The sequence below is a fragment of the Sinocyclocheilus grahami genome, unplaced genomic scaffold (assembly GCF_001515645.1).
Source record: "Sinocyclocheilus grahami isolate Dianchi unplaced genomic scaffold, SAMN03320097.WGS_v1.1 scaffold17.1, whole genome shotgun sequence".
In the NCBI taxonomy this organism is placed as follows: Eukaryota; Metazoa; Chordata; class Actinopteri; order Cypriniformes; family Cyprinidae; genus Sinocyclocheilus; species Sinocyclocheilus grahami.
The window spans coordinates 3,916,765-3,932,974 of NW_015505196.1; the positions used below are offsets into that span (position 1 = coordinate 3,916,765).

At 38.2% G+C, this 16,210-nt stretch overlaps 2 protein-coding genes and 3 non-coding genes across 7 annotated transcripts; 2 read left to right on the forward strand and 3 right to left on the reverse strand.

Moving 5' to 3' along the window:
* Positions 1-445: 445 nt before the first annotated feature.
* On the forward strand, positions 446-5,836 carry LOC107551277 (zinc finger protein with KRAB and SCAN domains 4-like). Of its 3 annotated transcripts, none has more exons than XM_016232819.1 (8): positions 446-889; positions 1,008-1,102; positions 1,546-1,645; positions 1,753-1,835; positions 3,549-3,654; positions 4,050-4,129; positions 4,293-4,386; positions 4,569-5,836. In XM_016232819.1, exons 1-8 carry the CDS (start codon positions 604-606, stop codon positions 5,462-5,464), a joined length of 1,740 nt encoding a protein of 579 aa, XP_016088305.1. In that variant the 5' UTR covers positions 446-603; the 3' UTR covers positions 5,465-5,836. The 3 variants fall into 3 exon arrangements, with proteins under 3 accessions (XP_016088305.1, XP_016088322.1, XP_016088313.1); XM_016232836.1 differs by having other exon boundaries at positions 4,053-4,129; XM_016232827.1 differs by having other exon boundaries at positions 3,552-3,654.
* An 84-nt stretch (positions 5,837-5,920) lies between these two features.
* Positions 5,921-5,993, forward strand: trnak-cuu (transfer RNA lysine (anticodon CUU)). Its single transcript has one exon. It is a non-coding gene; the product is annotated as a tRNA-Lys (tRNA).
* Positions 5,994-6,429: 436 nt separating this feature from the next.
* On the reverse strand, positions 6,430-6,501 carry trnam-cau (transfer RNA methionine (anticodon CAU)). The gene has a single exon. It is a non-coding gene; the product is annotated as a tRNA-Met (tRNA).
* A 332-nt stretch (positions 6,502-6,833) lies between these two features.
* Positions 6,834-6,905, reverse strand: trnae-cuc (transfer RNA glutamic acid (anticodon CUC)). The gene has a single exon. It is a non-coding gene; the product is annotated as a tRNA-Glu (tRNA).
* Positions 6,906-7,302: 397 nt separating this feature from the next.
* LOC107551241 (transmembrane protein 132C-like) lies at positions 7,303-15,643 on the reverse strand. Its single transcript, XM_016232782.1, has 12 exons — positions 15,611-15,643; positions 15,397-15,484; positions 14,888-15,102; positions 14,586-14,795; positions 13,487-13,983; positions 13,253-13,405; positions 11,516-11,711; positions 10,494-10,637; positions 10,212-10,414; positions 9,093-9,315; positions 8,530-8,721; positions 7,303-8,441 (listed from the first exon to the last, which is right to left on the reverse strand). The coding sequence occupies exons 2-12, from the start codon at positions 15,476-15,478 to the stop codon at positions 7,632-7,634; spliced, it is 2,925 nt and encodes a 974-aa protein (XP_016088268.1). The 5' UTR covers positions 15,479-15,484; positions 15,611-15,643; the 3' UTR covers positions 7,303-7,631.
* Between the last annotated feature and the right edge of the window lie 567 nt (positions 15,644-16,210).

Here is a 16,210-nt window from a genome sequence, read left to right on the forward strand (position 1 = left end):
AAAAAAGTAAATTAAAAAAATATATATATCATTTTTGTTTTGTTTTACAAGCCCAAACATGTTGCATGTATTATTTATGTATTTTCTTGGTGTACCACAGCAGAATTAAATGATTATGTTATGAGATCTCGGCATCTTTCACAGAAAAGCTTCAGTGGCTAAAATCTCAGCAAAGCTCAGAACAGTTAAAAAATAAATCATTCCGGTATCCAGTCAAGAAACAGATTTGAAACGGTATGCGTTAGTAAACACAATTTTCATTTGGGTTGAATATTCAAAAAGCCAAACGGTTTAGCCGCAATTAACCAAACTATAACTAACAGAGTGGCCAAAACAACAGTCATAGTTTTATTAATTCAGTAAATGTATTATTGAAGAGTGTCGACGCTAGATTGGTGTGCGCTGTGAAAGAGTCTTTATGGTTTTTACGTCACTACTACTGACCGGAAGTGCATAGCGATATCAAACCCGAGCAAATGAGTGTTATTCCCACGATGTTTTGAAGATATGTCTTTACATTTTTGAATTTACTATCATTTTTATCCAGCTGCCAAATCACTGAACGTTTACTGAAACGTGCTGTAGGACGCGTAAACGTTAACCATGTCTAATCGCATCGCTTTCCAGACTCAGTTAGCGTCCATTATGGAGGTGCTGGCAAATGCAGCGGTGGCTGAGATATGTAAACTCGTAGACGACGACTACGCGGTCATAAACTTACAGATGACTCAATGTCAGCGTGAAAACAAAGCGCTGAAGAGAAAACTTCACATACTGGAGCTGAAGATGGCTCGAGGGTTTGCAGAGAGGAGGATTAGTTCACTGAATCGCACTAACCGGGTTCAAGTGAGCGCCGCCTTGTCAGACAAATACAGGAACCAAACTAACGGTGTGCGATCATGAAACCTTGTATGAAATATTCTGCCGTCAGTGTTTCTGTCACACCAAATATATTATAAGTCTAATGTGGTTCAAGTATTCTGATTTGTGTTGTTTCACACACCCAGACGTGCTGTATGGAGCTCAGTTTAACTCGGGACTGTGGAGAGGTGGAGGAACAGACTCAGCTGCTCAGCAAGTTGAAAATGTAACTAACAATATGGTAGGCAAGCCGTTATCTCTTTATGATAACCACAGTAACTGGTTTAGCCACTTTTCATTGTGACATTTGTAGTAATGTGCCCAAAGGTTACAACAGATAGATAGATGTATAGATAAACTGTTAGAATCAAGTACACTGTATTTGTATAGCGCTTTCCATAATACTGATGTTCAAAGCAGCTATTTACACAAAATGTTAATGACTTTAATGTCTATAATATCTTAATATCATCATGCTTTAAAAAGCATTTAGCAGATTCACTTTTCATATAGACATACATTATAGGTAGATCTATCCATAGATTGACAAAAAAAAAAAGATAAAACAAATCATATATTTAAGATATATTGACTGTCATATATAATTGGATAGAAACAGCTGCAATTGTTGAACATACATATCTGTATGATATATATAGAGATTTTGATTTCCTTTCATTAAAGACAGGAGATGCAGTATTATCAGAAGCGGACACAGTGCTGATAAAGGATGAGATGTTTGAGGAGGACCAAACACAGCAGAGACTGTTCATCAGAGATGGTGGTGAGTGGATAGAAGAACACAAGCCGCCTATTATAAAATTAACAGAGGTTGGGTAACTATCAGCACCCATTTTAAAGCTTGTCTTGACACTGTTTCTCTTCTTTCAGGAGTAAAAGAGGCAGGTTTTGGTGATGTTCAGGTGGTGAAAGATGATGATCAGGTCTCTGGGATGCAGCAGCCGACTTTGGAGGTCAGTGGATCTGACACTGCGCTTAAATCTGAGCCAGAGTTTGAGAGTGTTAAGGTGATATCCCAAGAGCCCGTAGAATTACATGCTGAAGGAAAGTTTGATTTGAATGGAAAATCCAGTCCTATGAGGGATTATTTTATGCAAGGGAGTGACAATGCAGACTTGCGGCTACGATCTTGCACGTACGTGAACAATGCAAGATCAGCTGAGAGCCAATGCACAGACACTTTGCGCCGTTCAGAGGTCATAGAGGTCGACTCTGCAGAAGAGGGGGAAGAGATTTCTGTGTGGGCTAGCAAAGTAGCACTTGGGAAAAGCCAAGCTCCACATGTTTATCACCAATACGGGAGGGAGGAACGTCAGGATAGCAGGATCCTTTTGCCTTCTAATCCGCTTCTGGTGACAAATGACTTTGCAGCAGTGGCATCAACATCTTCAAAGATACAGGGTATGGACAGCTACCACCACAATGCTAGAGATGTCATATTTAACCAACAAAGAGTTGGTCAGACTAGAAATGACAGAGTTCCTCGTGAAAAACTTTTTGCCTGCACATATTGTGGCAAAGTTTTCAACCGCCCCAAAAAGGTTGTGATCCACCAGCGGATTCACACGGGTGAGAAGCCATTCAAGTGTAACACCTGTGGGAAGTTCTTTTCAGAGGCGGGAAACCTGCGAAAACACCAGAAAGTCCATACAGGAGAACGACCGTATAGTTGTTCTCAGTGTGGACAGACGTTTGCCTGGATACGAAACCTCAAAAACCACCAACAGAAGTACCATCCTGATATGTTAACTGCAGAAGGAATGGTTTCTCTAGGAGGAGTCAATAAATGATCACTAGATTACTGCTAATGAGTGTGTCTTATGCCACCATCATATCTCTTCTGGATAAGACTTTCATTTAAATTATATACACGATTTTCATGTACATTTGATCAATAGGGATGTGAGTCAAAGTGTTTTTTTATATATATAATTAGCAAACTCCGTGTAAATCTCTGTCCTGTGGTGTACTGTAGAAAAAGGTGAAGCAACTTAGTCGAAATGCAGTTTTTGGTATAACAACTGTTGAACATTTTTAAATAAACATTTCTGTACTCATTTTGTGTTTGTTTTTTTGAAGAACATTGACCCTGAAGGCAGGTAGTTGGAGGAAGTAAAACCTTATGGAAACATCTGGTGGTCACTGCCTTTGCAACCACAAGTATAAAAGTTACTTATCAATATCAGAACAGTGAAAACGTATTTAACTAATATCCAGAATTTAGTCAGCACTGTGCAATAACATAATTTCAGATTTTCCATTTGAAAAACCATAACACTATGATGAATGATTAGATCCACATACTGCACTAAAGGAAACACAGCCATTATTGTACTGCACTTTGGTCAATGCACTGTTGTTTTAATAGTGCTTTTATAAATAAACTGATACTGAAACATTGATAAATACTCTGGTTGTTCAACAGTAGCATAAATACTTACCCACCTTTCTTTAAAAAAAAAGAAAAGAAACATCCACAGCTCTTTGTACTGTCCAACTTCAGTTATTAGGAACATTATGACACCCTTACAATCCACTGAACACAATTCATCATATATAAGAAATTCCTAGTTAATTTACACATGGAAAGCTTTAGTAAATTACCTTGATGTTTATGTGCCAGCCAGGGCCATCTTGTAACACAAAACCTTGTTTCATGTGTTCAGCAGCAAAGACAGGTGGAAGACGGAGAGCCAGAAACAATAGTGATAAAGGAGGATCTGAACGACCAGTGGGAAAGAAGCCAGACACAAGCCATAATTGTGCAAGATGGTGAGTAGAAGGCCAAAAAAAGCAGTCCTCTCTTTGGTGCTCAAGTCAGATGTAGAATAGTATGATACCATTTGTGTTTAATTAAATGTCTTTGTTATAATAAGAATTTGCCGCTGCAACAGAGCTCAAGTATAAAGGCTTGCTCAATAAGACACAGTGGCAGTGAATTGCTGCAGCAATAAAAAACCTCGTAGATCTAGAAGGTGGTGCTGGGGTGGAGGAGGGTTAAGATGAGCACACAGTCTGGTAGGACCGGTATTAAATACTAACCAGGATAGGAAAAAAGGAGGCTGCTGAAGCCAGTCAGAGGCACATTAGAGTTTCATGACTGAACTAGTCATACTTTGGTCTGGAATCTAGTATCCAAAAAATGACCATTCATTCTCTTTCCTCAGCAGAGTCAAATACAGAAAATTGTAGCGGACGACTTTCTACCTCACCAGCCAAAAGCACAGGTGCACCTAGTGCAGAGAAGGTTTGTTGATTTTCTGTTCTCTTAAGATGCAAAAAAACTAGGACAGAGCTAAAGAGTGCCAAGAGGAAAGTGTCACATCACCTCTGCAAAGAATAAACGTAAGCCACTTTAGGATCAAAACAACAACAACAAAAAAATGAATGTAGTTTTATTTTGTTTCCAGCCTATAGAGGTGGAGTTTTCCCATTTGAGTGAAAATGGACAGGATAGGAGCCAGAGAACCAACATTTCTCCATCCACTGGACTGCAGATACAGGGTGAGTAAATGTAAAAAAGTAAACAGATGAAGGTTAACCTTTCAACGCATATTTACACTGCATATGTTTGCATGAACTCTACATACAACAACTTTACTAAACAGATTTAAATGTCATCTTAAATTTAGAGCTATTTGCAGATTAAAAGTACTCTGACAGTATCTGAACGTATTTATATCCAGGTACTGCTGAGTCCAGTCAAAGTAGTTCTCAACAGCACCAGTACCACAGGTTTGCACAGGTTCGACCCAGCAAGGGTCTAACAACAGGAGAAACTGCAGCTCTCACAGGCTCAGGACACTTACACAAGGGAATGGTGAAAAGCAGAACTTCACCCACAAACCAGCCTCTGCTCAGCAGAGAAAAGACAGCCACTGAAATGTCAGGAACAGACTGCTTGTTGTATGACAGACCTGCAGAACCTAAAAGCAGCTTTACGCACTGGCCCACACATCCATCCTGCTCATACACAGAGTCGGACCAGGATCAAGACTGTATGCTGGTTCAGTCAGAGACTGTATCATCTATTAGAAGCTCCAAAGGTGGACGGGATGGAGCATCATCCACCCGAACACATGCTGTTAGAAATGCAGCAGAGGGGTCAATCAGAGAAGAGGAAAGGTGGAATCAAGCTGCCAGTTTGAGGCAAAGCCAAATTGAAGCATCAGGCCACGTCAGTAGACCTGAAGTGATTCAGACAGAGACTGCAATTAGAACAAACCCTTCATATTTACCCCAAATTATGTCCAACCTAACTCAGCCTGGGGCTTCTCTTGCTGGGCTGCAGCTACCAAAGCACATGGAGAAAGGTAGGCGGAAAAGCTACGTTTGTAAGTACTGTGGAAAGGCGTTCACTGGCTTGTCCAACGTTGTGACCCACCAGCGAGTGCATACAGGCGAGAGGCCCTTTAAGTGTGACACGTGTGGGAAGCTTTTCACAGAGGCAGGCAACCTCAAGAAACACCAAAGAGTCCATACAGGAGAGAAACCCTTTGTCTGTCCCCGCTGTGGGAAACGATTCGCCTGGATCTGCAACCTCAAGACACATCAGCAGTCGGCCTGCTGTGGAGGAGTCTGATATAATATGTCTGATGCAGGGCTTCCAACTCGTGCCTTCTTATGAACCCAGTGGTCTTCAAAATGTCAAAGGAATGATTATAATACTCTTGGAATAATTTACACTAGAAAGAAAATGGGCTTATGAAATATAAGTGGAAACATTCATAGAATGATTAAGGTCTGTTGATGTTAGTAGCGGTTAAAGCAATTGTCTTCGGTGTTTTAATGTTGACTGTCCGTGAATTGTAATATTAAAAGTGAGCAGCAGGTGGTGCACAAGCACTAATCAACAGAGCATCCATAAGTGTTTTACCTTACCCACACGGTATTGACGGATTTGGCAGTACAGAAAGTCTGCTGGTTTTTTTTATTACTGTAAATATTAGTATTAAAGGCGTTTAAACATGTTTAAAAAGTATGGTGTTTTTGGGAGTGTACCTCGTTCTTTATTTAGACTATTAAACTTGTTGCATCAGCCCGGCTAGCTCAGTCGGTAGAGCATGAGACTCTTAATCTCAGGGTCGTGGGTTCGAGCCCCACGTTGGGCGCTTGTGTTTTATAGCACCTTCATGTATAAATATTTGGTTGTTTTTTCCAGAGAACAGTTCTGCCAACACATCCTGAACTGCAAACGTTGATCTGATGTTTTCCAGATCTCCAACTGACTACTCATTGTGGAAACTGTTGAAATTAGCAATAGCTTGAGACGTCTGCAAGATCTACAAGCTATATAGTACGGAGCCCCGCACGTGACATGCAAGAAAAAATAAATCGTGCGTACGATTTACTCATTCGTTCCCTCGATGTACTAAAACGTGCACACGATTACTATTACTATTTTTTTAGACCATCAGAGATTCGTATGATAGTCTAAAGTTTGTAATAAAAGTCTAAAAGATAAAGCTCAGAATTAAAAATTGGTTTCTTTCTGGAAAAAAAACAAAATAAAATGCTTTTGGAAAAAAAAAACTTAAAAATACTTTCTAGCAGAGGATGGTTTCGATCCATCGACCTCTGGGTTATGGGCCCAGCACGCTTCCGCTGCGCCACTCTGCTGTTGCGTTATATGGGCCGGTTTAGTATAGGTAAGTTTTTTATATCTTGCTTCCTCTTCAAATACATTACGTCTCAAGTCTTTGGTTAGTTTTGTTGACTTTTTGAGATATTATCGGTCCATTTGTGAGATAGAATGTATGTTAAATGTTTATTTTACATACCAGCCAAGACTTGATTATAACATACCTCGGCCGATATTCTGTTATCCGTGGTGTTCACAGGCGCAAATTATTTGGCACAATATTACTATTTAAAACTTTTTAACTTATAACCGGGATTTCTTGTGTCGAATGACCTTAGACTTAAGACTTAAGACGGGAAAAAAGTACTCATTCCCTGACCGGGAATCGAACCCGGGCCGCGGCGGTGAGAGCGCCGAATCCTAACCACTAGACCACCAGGGAGTGATGCTGTAAAGTTGTCGGCTCACAGTATTGTACATCTGTCACGTTATGCAGATTCGGTGTGGTATATAAATCGAAAAATGTGCTGTTTTGTAATTGTTCCTAGAACCATGTAAATTCTTAAGACTGAAGACTACGTCAAGTTATGCGGTTATTCGGTTTGATTGCCATTATGGTTGATTGTATTCACAAAAACAAGTGGTAAGATGGTCTAAAGATGTTTCTAATTGAACTGTCCTTAACGTTACCATGAATAAGATTCACATCAGTTTTATTATTGTAATAAAGTCCTAGAAATTGTATCTGTATGACTGAATGCTGTATGCCAGCCCCTTGTTTTAGGAAAAGAACATGAACATTTGAATCTTTTTCACCTTTATTTAATATTTGAGTGGTGTAAAAAAGTCTAAAAACCCTTCAAGTATGTGACTTTATCATTTCAGATCATAAAAAGTTTGTTAGATTAATATTGTGTGGTATCCATGTTTTAATGCATGATTATGAGCATATTGCCTTTCCTGTACTGATTACTTTAAAAGAAAGAAAGAAAAAACAATAACAAAAAATACACCATTTACATTACCATACTACATCTCACCCGAAAAACTCAGACTGATGGTCAGTACTATAATTATATAACTGTAAAGGGCAAATAAAGATTTATTGACTTTTTCCAGGATATACACAAGGGAATATGCAATGTGTGGTATTCTGAAAGTCAAAAAGTCATTTCCTTTCCCCTATGTCCTTTCCTGTTACCACTTCACTACACTGTTTTCCCTCTGCTTTCTCTTCTTGCTGATCTCCAGTTTCCTCATCTTCCTCCACAGTGTCTTTTACATTTCCCTCTCGTCTTTCTCTGTTCCTCTGTTCTCTCAGTACACATGGCAGACAGTTGACCAGGAAAAGGAGAGAAGAGAGACAGAGAAGAGAAAGGACAGCTCCAATGCCAATCTCTACTTGTCTATCAGCAGTTTTAACCTCTTTCCTCTCTTTTTCCACTCCTGGGGATAAATACACGGCACTCTCTTCATGGTTGGGAATCAAAACCGCCTGCTCCAAGTCATTTCTTCTGAACACATCATTACCAACATCATAGTCACTTGTGGAATTTACAGTCATTTGTTGATCTTCAAAGTTATCATACAGATCCTTGTTAGAGTCGACAAACATATCAGTCACATCATGCATCTCAAAGTTGGTTTCCTCACTTCCCATTGGCCAAAAGTCCATGTTCAGATTCACCCTTATCCAGCCAGAGCCTTTAGCCAATCTTTTTGCTTCACCTCCTTTTTGGATTTCTTCTGGTTCAACGTGGTTAAATGTTGGTTCACAGGTGGAAACCAGAAGCTCGGCTTTCACAAGAGGCCCACCGCCATCACCTTGTGCCAAAATGCGCTGGGATGGAGCAGGTGTCACTGCAACCACGGACTCAGCCAAAGAGGAGAGCCGGAGAGTATAGGGAATCTCACTATAGGCATTTACAGGTATGGTGGTGTCATCATCAAACTGGATCCAAACACTGATGGATGCTTCCTAATAAAAAAGAGTAGAGAGAATGAGGACTAGAACAAGGCTGCTAGAGACAATAGTGTTAAAATGTTAGTATACTCAGTTTACTTACTTGCCCGTGGTTGTACAGTGTGTTGTGAGCATTCACTCTTGCTGTGACAATAGATGGATGAGATGGGCTGGAATTAATGGACAGGCCAAGCCCTCCCACCAGCTGAACGGAGAGGTCACCAGGAGTGACTGGTTCAGAGGATACAATGACATTAGCTCTTCCAAGCACTCCATCCCACTGACTTGATATCACCTTGAAAAACATATGTGAGATATGTGAAGCAGTAGGGGAGAAGGAACCAAGACAGGCCTATATTTAAAGGAATAGTTCACCAATTAAAATCTTGTCATTATTTTATCACCTTCGTATTGTGTCCTGTAGGACCTTATTTCTTCTGTTGAACACCAAAGAAGATATTTTGAAGGTCTGAACAATGAAAGTCAGTGGGGTCCAAAACAACATTGGACCCCTTTTACCTACATTGTATGGCAAAATTGAGACATTTTTTAAAAATAACTCCTTTTAAGTTTTCACAGAAAACGGGTTTAAATTGACAAAAATTACACTAAATTTACAGTTTTTGGTGAACTAACCCTTTAGGTATGTTTAATTCAGATACCAACATATAATGATGTAATTCCAGGCTTCAAGCCAATTAGATGTTTTTGTTTATCAAGAGCTGCAATATATGGGTTTTCTATCCTCAGCCAGTCTCGGACAAGTTCAGTCACATCCACAAACCAATCCGGTGATCCAAGCATGTAGGTTGGTTGGCCTTGAGCTGCTGATTGGGCACTGAATTGTGCCAAAATCTGTATAGTGGACCTCTGATAAACTGGTTCACACCTAAGAAAGAGACGTTTTGATTTCATTATGATCAATGCCATTACCTTGCAACTGGAACAGTCTGCTGAAGAATACATTATAATAAGGTTTAATTTGGTAGCATTAGTTCACATGAACTAACCAGTAAAAATACTGCTAAATCATTTATTATTAAACTCAGTAAAAGTTAAGTTTATCATTTAATAACAATTCATTATTAAAATAAAAAATGTTATCTGTTTATAATGGACCTGAGCAAACATGAACATTTGTATATTTAATTAATTATAGCTAATAAAACAAAGATGAATAAAAGCTGTAACAAATGTATTTCTCATTGTTAGCCAGTTAACCCTTGTGAAAAAGAAATGTACTTAACTGTATTTAATGTAAACGTGTAGTGTACATCAAAACTTAAGGAATCAAAGATAGTATACTGTCATGACTTTGAAAGTTTATTTAAAGTTAGTATGTTTAAATGTACTAAATTTCAACTTCATCATTACAAATATGTAATTACAAATATATTTAAATACATGAGATACAAGTTTTAATAGAAATTACATTTACCAAATGCTTGTCGTACATTTGTCAGTATTTTAACTATATGTGAAAGACAAAAGAAAAGTAATTATGAAATTAGATATAAATATGCACTTAAGTCCTACTTAAGTGAGTCAAAAAGCACTCTTAAGTTCAATTTAATATAAACTTAACTATAATGCATTTTTATTTAATTTCAGTTAATTTGCAGTTAAGTGACCAAAACATTTCATTCACTTAATTATAGTCTTTTAAAGTATATTATTTCCCTTAAAAGTACTCTTTAAAATGATGCTTCTTTTTCACAAGGGGAATGCATTAACTAACATAAACTAATGGGACCTTATTGTTAAGTTTAACCAAATATTGCATACCTGCTCTCACTGAAGTAGCTCCAGCCTTTGATGGGACTCAGGACAGAGTCAGAGAGAAACACGTGCAGTGGAACTACAGGAGCCCACACAGCCAAGCACAAAGAGCCACTGTGCATTCCCAAAGAAAACTCCAGCTCCACACAGATGCTGCCCCTTCCTGATTCACTCCCATCCACAAAAAGCACAGAGCAATCATGAGACACCTGCCAGACAAGAAAAGAGCTGTCAGATGAGTTGATATATTTCATGCATTAGAGCAGACCTTCTCCGAAATCTTTATACCTTGACGATATCTTCATTGGCTGAATGACACTTCACCGCTGTGGTCACATCTGATACTTTGCCATCAAGGCCCACCGCTAGGACAATGACAGGAAGTGGCACAGGCTTGCTCGTCAAGATAGCTGTGTTGATAATTGTGTTGCTCTGCCAATGAAAAGAATAGGATCTCAGTAAACACCTTTGTTTTCCTGTCCTTTACACATATTGCTTCAAACATTTAAGGAATAGTTCACCAAAAAATTAAAATTTTCTGACCCGTAGGCCATCCAAGTTGTCAATTTGTTTGTTTATTTGAATATATTTGAAGAAATTCAGCATTACATCACTTACTCACCAATGGATCCTCTGCAATGAATGGGTGCCATCAGAATGAGAGTCCAAACAGCTGATAAAAACATTACAATAATCCATGAGTAATCCACACAACTCCGATCCATCAATCAATGTCTTGTGAAGCGAAAAGCTATGTCTTTGAAAGAAACAAATCCATCATTAAGGCCTTTAACTTTAAGCAGCATTTTGTAGTTAAAAATGTCTTAATTATAGATTTGCTTATTACAAGTGAGGTTTTCAGCTCACTGGATGTTAACTGATAGTCTGGAGTTGTATAAATTACTTGTAATTATTGCAATGTTTTCATCAGCAGTTTGGACTCTCATTCTGACGGCACCCATTCACTGCAGTGGATCCATTGGTGAGCAAGTGATGCAATGCTAAATTTCTCCAAACTGTTCTGATGAAGAAACAAACTCATCTACATGTTGGGTGACCTGAGAGTATAAGTAAATATTCTGTAATTTTTCATTTTTGGGTAAGGTATTTGTAGTTTGCCAGGAGGATGGTAAATAATCTATCATTTCAAACTTTGTAAATGCTAAAATAACAGACAAGACTCAGACAAGTTGATACAATTGGGAAAATGTAGAATATTTAGTAAACTAAAGACAATGGGACTTCTCATTCTGGTAGTGATCCTTATGATCACTTATTGGATGCATATGAAAATTAGCAATTATCTTTACCTCCGTGATGGGGGCAATGCCCACCACTTCTCTGTCAGTAAAGGAGAAAAAGCTTGTCGCTGTGCCGTGTGGTGATACTGTAAACTTGCGTGTTGAGTACTCCACCCACCAGCTAGCAGTGACAGTCATCGCTACACCAAAGTTTCTGTGTAAAGTCTCAAATGAGAGACAGGATACCTGGCTTAGAACAGAAGTGCTGTAACACAAGGAAAGTGACAAAGACAAAAAGGAAATAATGGATGTCAGATTATTGTTTCAACTGGCTTTCAGCAGGCTGCCAGCTTCAGCTTGGAGTCGCCCACATTGGAAAAAACTACAGTGAAAAACTGTAAAAAATAGCTGCTGCAGTGCTGCAAAACAAATAACTGCTAATGCTAACCTATTTCCAGGTAGGCTACACAGCATATTAGTTACTAACCTAAACACGTCGGAAACACACAGAGTGTAACCATAAAAGTAACTCACTGACCTGCCTGCTTGTATTCACACAGTACAAGATGAGTGAGAGAAGCAGACTACTCAGCATGCATAAGTATAAATTACAATAAATTACAGACCCGATTGGTCTGAATAACTTGCTGCTGCATTGTGCTGCCTGCTCTGTCTTCTCTGTCGGCTCTTTGTCAGTGTCCTCTTTGCTTCGCAATACTGCCTAAGAAAAAGGATGTGTGGTGTAAGAGACAGTCTCAACTGCATGACTCTGAATGCATGACAGATAGCAGCCCTTGGGTTTTGATGTATATTATGTCATGCTTTAAACAAGTACACTTACTTTGGTGTGTTGACTAAAAAACTAAACTAAAGCACAAGTATAATTCAGTCATGACAACTGTCGGAATAGATTGTAAAATCTTTATTAATGTAAATAGAACGTGCATAGGTGTGGTCTTGGTAGACTAGATCTATCTAGAAACTGCTGCTGCTGAGCAAGTACTGCTTCTGCTAAATGCTCAGATCATAAAATTAAAAGAAAACATGCTGCTGCTACTAGAGAGAGGAAGATTTCCCGTAGCAGATCTAGGCAGGTGGTGCTGGGGAGGCGGTTGGCTGATATGAGGACACGCATAGCGCACAGACATGGCATTCACAGAATACGTCCTGTTTATATGAGTATGTGAATCCAATTGACACTGAACTAAATGAACCAATTAGAGTGCAAGCAGAGTTTCATGGCTAATTATTCATGGTCAAACTATTAATTGCGATTAATTGAATCCAAAATAAAAGTTTTTGTTTACATAATAAATGTGTGTGCACTGTGTATATTTATTATGTATATATAAATACACTCACATGCATGTATATATTTAAGAAATATATGTTACATTTATATACTAAATATGTTTATATATGATATAATTTATATGAATATAAATATATACATGTAAATACATGTAAACAGTTTCAAAATATATGCTGTATGTGTGTGTCTTTATATATACATAATAAATATACACAGTACACACACATATATTATGTAAACAAAAACTCGCGATTAATCGTTTGACAGCACTAATTTAAATACAACTTAAGACACAAGTTTGAATATTACAATAGTTTTATATAAATGTTTGTCAGCAGGTCTGGTTCTTGCCAGTTATAAAATGGTGGGCTGCCAGATATCTTAGGTGGGCATGTTTTTTTTTTTGTTTTTTTTACTTTGGTGCTATGTCTGCAGCTCTGAACGTACAGACAGACAGACAGATATACAGACAGACAGATAGATAGATAGATTACCCAGTGCTGTCTGGAAGAGTGCCAGTGCTGTGGCTAATGATGGAAATAACGTCATGTTTTGAACCCGTTGTCCTTTCTACATTAACTATCCACAGGTCAGAGTTTGTGACTGGGTGGACCTCTAGAGACAACAACCCTTTTTTCACTTTCAGTCTGCGAAAAAAGAAGAGAATTATACAACACATTATAGCATAAAATGTGGTGAGCAATTTTATGTAATAATATTAATGTTACCTAATGGTCAGTGACTCCACACTAAAATTTGCCCTCAGGTTTACTGACACTCTGACTGGTTGCCCAGCTCTTACAGGCCCTTTGCTGTAGACAATCAGCACATTGGAATCCAACCAAAGTTTCTCTTCCGCTTGTCTGTCTAAACATGCAGAGCTCTGCTCGGTCTTGTTGATCTGTTGATCTTCAAGTCCCACAGGACCAATGTAGTACAACTTCCTCTCGGACTGCTGCAATACTTTCTCCTCACATTGAGGGGGCCCGCCTTTAGGATTGGACACAAAGCCAAAGGAAGAGTAGTAGAGCTGAATTTGGTCAGACTGACCCCTGAGTCCTCCTGGCAAATACGGATGCCTTCTCCCACGCTTACGAGAACGAGAGCGGTTTCTGCTCAGGTGACGTTGCTTGAAAATCTGGTCCAGGTTTGCCTTGATGTTCTGAATAGGCTCAAACCAGTCGTTTGAAAGCGTCAGAGTGACCACACACAACCCAAAAGGTGGCTGAGAAGAAATGGAAGAATACAACGTGGATTGTCATATGGCTAAACAAATAAATCTGCAAAATATATACCGGTCAAAATTTGGAATAATTTGACCAAAATTAAAAACTGTAATATTGCGAAATATTTTTGCACATTTAAAGAACTGTTTTTTATTATTATTATTTCTATATATTTTAAAATGTAATTTATTTCTATGATGGCAAGGCTAAATTTTCAATAACATTACTCCAGTTTTCAGTGTCCTTATGAAATCATTCTAATATGCTGATTTTTAAAATACATTTCAAATTGCATTTTAAATATATTAAAATTCACAATATTACTGTTTTTACTGTATTTTTAATCAAATAAATGCAGACTTGGTGAGCATAAGATACTTTTTTCAAAAACAAAACTATTGAGTGTATGACAAATGCATATATTTGACCGTATATATATTTTAATATACAAAAATTTAATGTATATTTTCAATAAGTATTAGTTTACGTTTTTATACATATATTTTCATTTCCAGTCATTTTAATATCGTTTAAAAATCTAAATATATGCTGTCCTGACTGTATATATCCATATATACGTAATGTCTTCAACCAGCAGTACCTGAGTGATGCAGGAAGCTTTCTGTTCTTCTGTCTGTTTGAAAGCATGGAGAGTAACGCAGGTTCCTCTTTTAGCATCACCCCTCATATGAAACAGCACTTGCACCTTAAACCGCTCTCCTCTGTCACCCTCCTTCTCTTTCACGATGGTTTTAGAAAGCAGTGATGCAGTGAGAGATGGAGTCAGGGGAGGAATGGGTTCAGACATCACCTTGAGAAGAAAAGAAGTGATAGAACAGAATAAGTAATTTTCATCTTTTAAGTTGAGATAAAAGTCATTAACTGTAATCGAGACTGCAGTACCTGTGTGATGGTGTAGGAACCAAATGCAGCTCGGAGAAGAGGTTTGGAGGCTGTTCCAGATGGAGGAATGAGCAACAGGGACTGGGTGGAGGTGAAGGGGCTGGAGTTGGTGAAGAGAAGGCCCAGATCAGCCTGAGAGAGGGGGAGAGACTCCCATGGTGAGGGAACAGTGACCCGGACTGGAAGTGATGGGGAAGGGGGTGCCTGACAATGCGCTTTTGTTGGAGAAAATGGAGAGTTGAGCTATTAGTTTGTGGGATTAGTAACAATTGCGTTATCATTTAAGCACCGGTCTCTCATATTAACAGCAACATAAAAATTGGATTTACAAGATTTAAATAAATTCAAACTTGGTCTGAGAAACTTCACAAGAATTTCAACCTTTTTTGCAGTGGAATATTCTATGGATGTTATAGGTTCTTTGTGGAACCATAGATGCCAAAAAAGAACCTTAATTTTTAAGTGTTTATGCAGTGTTTTGGGGAGAGTATAAAAAAAGTCAAACTTACAGAAGATCATGAATAACTGAAGGGTTACCAGTCTCATAGTAGAAGACTTCCATTTGAGTCCAGAAAGACTCAGCACATCCATAACACCCTGTAACAATAAATTCTTCTTGTAGTCAATATAAATGTTGTTGTTATTCAATTTTTCTATTGAAACAAATCTATTAAAGGAATAGTTCACCCCCAAAAAATTAACATTTGTTGAAAATTCACTCACCTTCAGGCCATCCAAGATATAAACGAGTTTCTTCATAAGAACAGATTTGGAGAAATTTAGCTTCCCTTGCTCACCAATGGATCCTCTGCAGTGAATGGGTGCCGCCAGGGTGAGAGTTCAAACAGGTGAAAAAAAACATCACAGTAATTCACATGACTCCAGTCCATCAGTGAATGTCTTGTGAAGTGAAAAGCTGTGTTTGCAAGAACAAATCCATCATCAAGGCATTTTAACTTTAAACCATTGCTTTTGGCCAAAATCCATAAATCCTTAATCCATAGTAATGCTTCCTCCAGTGGAAAAGTCTATCAACTGTTCTATAGTTTTTTATCTACAGCTGTTTTCACTCGAGAATAGACCTTGATCTGTGGATATTTCTCTCCTGATTCAGATGAGGTGACTTTTTCACTGGAGAAAGCAATGTAATGGATTAAGGATTCGTTTAGCTGGATGCAACAGTTTGAAGTTAAAAACATCTTGATGGATTTGTTTCTTACAAACACGCAGCTTTTTGCTTCACAAGACATTAAATGACAGACTGTTGTTGTGGATTATATTTGTGAATTATTGTGATGTATTTATTTGCATTTTTGACTCTCA

Coding starts and splice junctions, on each gene's coding strand:
- LOC107551277 (XM_016232819.1), top strand. CDS start 604: ATGTCTAATCGCATCGCTTTCCAGACTCAGTTAGCGTCCATTATGGAG. Junction 1,646..1,752: donor ACTGTTCATCAGAGATGGTG/GTGAGTGGATAG, acceptor CTCTTCTTTCAG/GAGTAAAAGAGGCAGGTTTT. Junction 4,387..4,568: donor CACTGGACTGCAGATACAGG/GTGAGTAAATGT, acceptor ATTTATATCCAG/GTACTGCTGAGTCCAGTCAA.
- LOC107551241 (XM_016232782.1), bottom strand. CDS start 15,478: ATGGATGTGCTGAGTCTTTCTGGACTCAAATGGAAGTCTTCTACTATG. Junction 15,103..15,396: donor TCAGTTATTCATGATCTTCT/GTAAGTTTGACT, acceptor CTCCAACAAAAG/CGCATTGTCAGGCACCCCCT. Junction 9,316..10,211: donor AGCTACTTCAGTGAGAGCAG/GTATGCAATATT, acceptor TCTCTTTCTTAG/GTGTGAACCAGTTTATCAGA.